General features: G+C 52.4%; 1 protein-coding gene across 3 annotated transcripts; it reads right to left on the bottom strand.

Annotated features, from left to right (window-relative positions):
• Positions 1-2,540: 2,540 nt before the first annotated feature.
• Positions 2,541-5,281, bottom strand: APOA5 (apolipoprotein A5). Of its 3 annotated transcripts, none has more exons than XM_049856990.1 (4): positions 5,251-5,281; positions 4,469-4,525; positions 4,259-4,370; positions 2,541-3,865 (listed from the first exon to the last, which is right to left on the bottom strand). In XM_049856990.1, the coding sequence occupies exons 2-4, from the start codon at positions 4,515-4,517 to the stop codon at positions 2,914-2,916; spliced, it is 1,113 nt and encodes a 370-aa protein (XP_049712947.1). In that variant the 5' UTR covers positions 4,518-4,525; positions 5,251-5,281; the 3' UTR covers positions 2,541-2,913. The 3 variants fall into 3 exon arrangements, with proteins under 3 accessions (XP_049712947.1, XP_049712946.1, XP_049712948.1); XM_049856989.1 differs by lacking the exon at positions 5,251-5,281 and adding an exon at positions 5,135-5,199 and having other exon boundaries at positions 4,469-4,549; XM_049856991.1 differs by lacking the exon at positions 5,251-5,281 and adding an exon at positions 4,883-4,922.
• Positions 5,282-7,862: the final 2,581 nt, after the last annotated feature.

Here is a 7,862-nt window from a genome sequence, read left to right on the forward strand (position 1 = left end):
TCCGCTCCTCTCTTGGCCCCACCCCCCTTCTCGGGCACTTCCGCCGGCTATGACCCACCCTTTTTTAAAGAGGCCGCAGACTTTGGGCCCTCGGGGAACCAAATCTGTGAAGGTTTTTTGGTTCTTGGGACTTCTGTAGGCAACTGATTCACTATTTGCCCCTATCTCAATTCAGGCGTCGCTTCCCCTAGAATGTCCTCTCAAACCCAGGGCAGTTTTTTGCACCCTCAGAATAGCTTCCACCCACAAAACCAAAACCCATTGCTGTAGAGTGGATTCCAACTCATAGTGACCCTATGGGACAGCATAGAAGTTTCCCATAGGGTTTCTAAGGAGCGGCTAGTGGATTCAAACCGCTCACCTTCTGGTTAGCAGCCCTAACACTTAACCACTATGCCACCAGAGCTCTCCTTCCACCCACCCACCAAGCCCAAACCCCAAACCCACTGCCATCGAGTCTATTCCGACTCATAGCGACCCCATAGGACAGAGTAGAACTGCCCCACAGAGTTTCCAAGGAGCTCCTGGTGGATTCGAACTGCTGACCCTTTGGTTAGCAGCCGTAGTTCTTAACCACAGTGCCACCAGGCTTTCTGCCCACAGAGTTCTATAAGTCTGTCTGTAAAAGCCTTGAGGGCAAGGGGCCTGGCTGGTCCCTCAGTATCCCTGAGGAGGTGCGCTTAGTTCCACTCTTGGGCCAGATGCTTCAGCTCCAAATCCCCCTCCCTGGCTTTTCTTCTCTTCTCTCAGACCCTCAATCCTTGTCATGGATTGAATTGTGTTCCCCCCCAAATATGTGTCAACTTGGTTAGGCCATGATTCCCAGTATTGTGTCGCTGTCCTCCATTCTGTGATTGTAATTATATGCTAAAAAGGATTAGGATGCGATTGTAACACCACCCTTACTCAGGTCACCTTCCTGATCCAAGGTAAAGGGAGTTTTCCTGAGGTGTGGCCTGTACCACCACTTATCTCTCAAGAGATATAAGGAAAAGGAAGCAAGCAGAGAGTTGGGGACCTCATACCACCAAGAAAGCAGCACCAGGAGCAGGGTGCGTCCTTTGGACACAGAGTCCCTGCGCCTCAGAAGCTCCTCGACCGGGGGAAGATTGAGGACAAGGACCTTCCTCCAGAGCCAACAAAGAGAGAAAGCCTTACCCTGGAGCCGACACCCTGAATTTGGACTTGTAACCCTAGACAGTGAGAAAATAACTTTCTTTTTGTCAAAGCCATCCACTTGTGTGGTATTTCTGTTATGGCAGCACTAGACGACTAAGACAATCCCCATCTCCCTTTCTGTTCTTCCTGCTTCCTATTTGTCCCTCTCATAAACACCTCTCCAAATTCCAGCCTCCAATATACAACCCCCGTTTTTACTCTCACCCCCTCATCCCACCGCTTCCAACCCCAGCTGACTCACCCCTCCCCACTTCCTAACTAATCAACAAGCTCTTTTTTTGTAAACATGTCTTTCCAGCACTTCCTTTCCCTGGGCTGGGTGCCCTGGGCTGGGTGTCAGGGAAGAGGTTCAACCTGTGGGCATGATGGCCCAGATTAATGTGGGGTCTGCTATGAGGGGGTGAGGAGGTGCTGAGACCCCTGTGCAAGGTACTAAACAGGACATTCTGAAGGCAAAGGGGCTGGGGCTGTGTGGCAACCCTTTCCTCTGTCCCCTCTTACCCTCAATTCCAGAGGCCCCAGGAGGATCTATGAGAAGCTTTGGTGCCCCTGAGCAGATATATATATTGGAGGTGGTAGTTTGAGGGTTAGGGGGTTCCCAAGAAGGGGATCATCACTAAGAGACCATTCAAAGTCTGAAACAGAAGGAACAAAGGAGACAAGCCACCTCAGGAGACTTGGTTCCCCAGGACCACAGCTCCTCAGGTGACAGCGTGCACTTTATACATACCATCCTATGGTAAGCAGGCTGGCAACAATGCAGGTACAGAGGAAGGTTCTCTAGCCCAGGCCCACTCCCACCCATGGCAGACAGTTGCATCTAGCCAGAGAGCCCCTAAGCAGAGCCCAGCCAGAGGCGGGCCTCTCTGACAGACCAGGACTGTTGAGGGTCAATGAAAAATAGCAGCAAGAAATTCGAGTGGGTGACGGGCGTGCACTGGGGATAGTCATGAGGCCACTGCTTTCCATCATGCCAGAAATGAGAGACACGCCAGGCAAACAAGCTTCCATCGTAAGGATCTGTTTCTTTGGAGTCAGAAGACTGGTTTCAGCCTGGGAGTCAGGAGGGAGGAGCTGGGAGTGGGGCGGGCACATAGTCTGCTCCCCAGAGGATTTAAGAAGCCCTCCTCCCAGTTTAGAGGGCTCATCAGGACCTGTCTGCCCTCTCGTATCATAACCCCCACCATTCCTACCCACCAGCCTCACGGCCAGCAGGAACTCTCTCCGCACGCGCTCTCTCGTTCATATTTTTCTCCTTCTCGCTTCTATGCCCCCAACAGAAGCTGTCATGGCAGCCGTGGGCAGAAAGAGCTCCTCCCTGTGGACCATCTGGAGTGGGGGCCACAAGCTGACCAGAAGTGACCGGAGCCAAGCACAAGGATGAAGTGGCACAGGCTTCCAGCACAGTCACAACGGGCCTGCAGATAACGACCTGCACGCACAGTGTCTCTCTCCCCTCTCCACTCCCACCACCCCTGACTGGAGCAACTCATGAGGATTCCCAAATGAGCACCGGAAGCCGGTTCGTAAAGCCTGGTGAGTGTAATGCATCCAGATGGGGGAACCGCAGGAGGCTGGGGATGTCAGGGCAGCAAGCAGCCTCTTCTGTGGCCTCGCTGCTCAGGGTCTTCCACCCTCCGCCCAACAGGCCACTGTCAGGACCGAGCATGCTAGGTGTTCAGGTCCAGGGCTCCCAGACTGAGAGCCGGGGAGGTGACCTGGGCAAGTAGACCCTCAGGACTCCCCCAGACGGCCATGGCCCTGGTCGTGGAGGCTGTGGTTGATGTCTTCCCACAGGCCGTCGAGACGGGCCTGAAGCTTGCTCAGGGCCTTGCCGGGGTCCGCTTGGAGTAATTCAGGAGCAAAGGCACTGTGGCCAGGCGGGGGCGGCGCCAGCTGCTGCTGGACCTCCTCTGTCTCCCGGTCGATGGCGCGGGTGAAGGCGGCGATCTGCAGGAAGGTGTCCTGGCGGAAAGCCTGGAGCCGCTGACGTACCTCCTCAGAGAGCACCTGGGGATCGGGGCCGGCCCCCTCCTCGGCTCCATCCGCGCCGGCGCTGGCAAAGGCACTGAGCTCATCGCGCAGCTTGTCCAGGTTTTGTTGGATGCGCGAGTGCAGCGTCTTGGCCTTGAGCGTGAGCTTGTGCGAGAGCACCTGCACGCAGCGGCTGAGGCGCGCGGGGCTGGCGGGGGCGTGGGGCGCCACGCTGCGGTGCAGCTGCTGCACGTGGTGCCCGATGCCCGTCACCAGGCGCTCGGCGTACGGGTGGAAGAGCGCCTTAACACGGCCGGTGTGGTGTGCCACGCGGCTCTGCAGTTCCTGCAGCATTCTGCGAGCCTCATCCACGCCCCCAAGCAGCTGGGCCTTGGTGTCCTCCCCGACCACGCGCAACTGCTCCTGCAGCTCCCGGGCGCGGAGCGCCACCTGCTCCATCAGCTGCACCGTGTAAGGCTTCAGCTGCTGCCGCAGCCCCTCCAGATTCCAGCCCACGCGCTCATGCACCTCGGCCATGTAGGGGGCCAGACGTGCCCTCACCTCCTCCAGCTCCTCCTGCAGTTGCTGTCGCATGCCCACTGGATCCTGTGGGAGCTGAGGAGGGTCCCGCCCCTGCCCATTCAGAGGGCCCAGCTTTTCCAGAAACTTGCCCATATTGTTGAGGTCTTGTTCAAGGCTGTCTTTCAGGCGCCTGGGGGAGGGGACAACATCCAGGCCATCAAACTGCTAGCCTCCAAGACCAGTATTATCTCCTTTGCCCCAGAGACATTGAGCACTTAACCTAGAAGGGGAACCAAGGACGGAGGGCTGCGGCCCAAGAGCTCAGTGTCCTAGTCCTACCCCGGGCTAGCCGTAAGGCCTCAGACAGGCACGGAATGGAGCACATCGCCCATGCAAATCCAGGCCTACAGCACTGCCCAAGAAAGCACAGAGGGCGCTGAAGAACCCAGGACGGCCGGGATAGGCGGGCAAGGCTAGCACCCCTCCGGACCATGTCCAGTGAGGACCGCAAAAATTGAGGAATTCAAGGCAGCGCATCACCCCTTGGCTCCATTCGCCAGCACCCCTTGTCTTAGCCACTCACGTGGGTTCCCGCTCCAGCTTCTGCTGCTGGATCTGCTCTACCCTGCCTTTGTTCCCGCTGCTCTGCCTGAAGTAGTCCCAGAAGCCTTTCTGCGTCTGGGCGGCTGAAGACACTGTGGAGAGAGATGGGGGTGATTAAGAGCTGGGTGTACGGCCCCTCTGTCCAGCCTGCACCCCAAGCCCCACACTGAAGCCAGGGTTGGAGACCCACCTGAGAGGAGGACAAGAGCCCAGAGCAGAACTGCAGCCCTGTTCGCCATTATCCACTCTGAGAAGGAAGGTGAATGGAGGCCTGGTTGAGGTGAAGGCGCAAAGGGAGGGATGTCTGTCACAGAGACTTGCCTAGGGACCCTGCCCAAAACCTGTTAACCCTTCCTTGGTACTCCAGACGACTGGTCTAGGTGAGTGTGGCTGAGATAGAAGGGGTATCTTCCTCAGATATGGGGGGGCACATTACTTCCTTCTCACCTCAGTCACGTAGTGTGTGTGAATGTGGCACTCAAACGACTTTGTAAAGTTCTCCCATCACCACCCTCCCCAAGGCCCAGGACAATTTCCTAGGCCACTTCTGTCACTCCTTCATCACCTATCCTCCCTTTTCATGGTTGGGGAAACTAAGGCATACCGAAAGGGAAGAAGTAACGCTGCTAAAGTGCTCCAAGAGGTTGTCTTCACTTCTTCTTTCCACCTCCAGCTCTCTGCTGAGGACTCCAACCCCCACCCCTCTGCCTGGCTGCTCACCTGCTCAGTTCTGGGCACAGACAGCAGACATTCCACTTTATACTCCAGGAGCCTGGGCTTCTGGCAGCAATTCCTCTGAGTAAATACCACGTGGAGGTTCAAAGAAGGCTGACCTCAGCTACCACCCAGCACTCACCTCCTGCCCTTTTCCTGGCACGCAGAGCGTTAATGAGTGTCCTGGTATCAGGAGGCTTCTCCAGTGGAGAAGTGCTTCGTGGAAAGTTTTACTAGGAATGGGACTGATCTCCTCACCTAGTTTCCCCCAAACCGCATGACCTTCAGCTTGAACCTTCCCACTGGTCTGCTGGCTGGCCCACCGATGGAAACAAGATTGTTTGTCTGCTGAGAGCTCTGCTCTTACTCAACTGCCCTGAGTTACTGTGCCTCAGACAGACAGAGACGGTGTCCAGCTGCTGACCAGAGCCTGAGCAGCCCTCGATTGCTCCAGCACAGGCCACTCAGGCAGGCTGGGATGAGTCAGCATTTATAGGGTTAAAGACCCTCCCATCTCCTGCTTTATGAAATGATCCTGGACCAAGCAGGGGAAGCCAGGTGGGGTGAAGATGAGATGGTAAGAGAGGCATCTGGGCCAGAAACTCTGGGCCCAAGGAATCAGAGTAAGAGTAGGATTCTTCCCATGGGGAAAAACTGAACTCCACCCACAGGGACTTGGAGGAGGGGAAGCCAAAAAGCCCAGATCATTCTCTGATGACATGCCCACTCCACATACTTATACACATGTGTTCATAACTCTTAGTTTTTGCTTCTAAATGTTTCTTGAATCAGTCCTCTATGTTTCCATCACCCTCACAGCCCCAGTTGTTTCTCGTCCTGCCTGCATCCATGACCTCCCACAGGTCCCTCTGCCACAGTCCTGCCCATCCACTCCTTTATCTGCTGTGGCTCATCCTAACCCATTTCCAATCTCATCTCCTGACATTCCCTGAGCTAACTACCTCTTTCAGGCTCCGGAGCCTTTGTGCGTGCTGTTCCCTCTCCTTGAAATATCCTATCCCCTAAAGAACTTCTATTCACTTGATTCAGACTTAGGTTGTATTAGTTAGGATTAGGTTCAGCTGCAAGTGACCAAAAGAAAAAAAAAAAAAAAAAAGGACAAAGAGTAGTTTAAAGAAAAAATGGAATTTATTTTTCTGTTCTGTAAATATAGCCTAACCAGGACTCCTGCTGTCCTTTTGCACTATCATCCTCAACAAGAGGCTAATGTCCAAGTTGGCTGCTCCAGCTCCAGCTCCAGCTATCGAGTCTACCTCCCAGACAGCAGGAAGGAGGAAAGGAGAAGAGCATGCTCCCATCTCTTTAAAGACACATCCGTGAAATTGTTCTTACTACCTCTACTGACATTGCATTGGCCAGAAGTTCATCACATGGCTAACTTAGCTCAAAAGGAGGCTGAGAAATGTAGCCTTTATTCTGGGCGGCCATATGCCCAACTGAAAAAGGTGTCTACATCAGGAAGAAGAGAAGAATAGATTTGGTAGGACAATAGTAGTTCCTGCTGCACAGCTCAAATATCACTCTAAATGCCTTCTTCCTCTAGCACGCCTTCCCTGCTCTAGACGTAGATTGATTCCAAACTAATCACGTAACACTTTGCATAGTCCTGTATTATAGCATTACTATCTTGCAGTGCAATAATTGATTGGCATGTCTAAGAAGGAAACCCTGGTGGCATAGTGGTTAAGTGCTACAGCTGCTAACCAAAGGATTGGCGGTTCGAATCCACCAGGTGCTCCTTGAAAACTCTATAGGGCAGTTCTACTCTGTCCTATAGGGTCACTATGGGTCAGAATTGACTTGATGGCACTGGGTTTGGTTTTTGGTTTTGGTTTATGTCTGAGAGCTCTTTGAGTGCAGAGATTTTGTCTAATTCATCTCTAGGTCCCCCACTATTTTAGCACAGTGCCCAATGCATAGAAGATAGAGTGATTCATTCATTCATTCAGTTGATTAAGAAATTGAGGTTTAGGGAGGTTGAATGGCTTATCTATCATCCACACGGTAAGAGGTGGAGCTAAAATTGGAACCCAGGCAGCTGTTTGAGTAGCTGAGGACAGCAGAAGGTGATGTTAGAAAGGTAAACAGGTCATGAAGGGCCTTGTGAAAGCAGTCACTGAGCGGTAACTTAATAGAAAGATCACTTTGGAGGATGGCAAGACAGAAGGCAGGGAAACTGTTAAGAGGCTGTTTCAGTAATCCAAGTGAAAGACGATAAAAGTCTGAATTAAGAAAGTGAGCATTGACAGAAGAGTATGTATTGGAGAGATATTAAGGCAGTAGAGTTGATAGCACATGGTGACTGACTGGATGAAGGAAGGAATCCAAATGATTCCTTGAGTTTTCTGAACAACTAGGTGGATGGCTATACCTTTCACCAAGAGGCAAGAGTATATCGAAGGAAGAGCAAGTAGGGGAGAGTTCACTTTAGCAGGAATTCCTTCAAAAAGAAGGGTATTTATACTTATAGCAGCAATAAAATAGCCAAGCGACTAAGTAATGACCTGCGTAAGCATTTTTTGTTTTGGAAGATCTATTTGTATTATTTATCAAATTACAAACAAAAAAGAATTAAATAGGACTTCTTTGTCATTAGTTGTTGTCGAGTCGATTCTGACTTATGGTGATCCCATGTGTGCAGAGTAGAGCTGCTGCATAGAGTTTTCAAGGCTATGACCTTTCAGAAGCAGATTGCCAGGCCTGTCTTCTGAGGCACCTCTGGTTGGGTTTTAGCTAGTAGTAGAGCACTATCATGGATTGAATTTTGTCCCCCCAAAATATCTGTCAACTTGGCTAGGACATGATTCCCAGCATTGTAGGATTGTCTACCATTTTGTCATCTGATGTGA

This window comes from Elephas maximus, chromosome 17 (genome assembly GCF_024166365.1).
Source record: "Elephas maximus indicus isolate mEleMax1 chromosome 17, mEleMax1 primary haplotype, whole genome shotgun sequence".
NCBI classification, from domain to species: Eukaryota; Metazoa; Chordata; class Mammalia; order Proboscidea; family Elephantidae; genus Elephas; species Elephas maximus.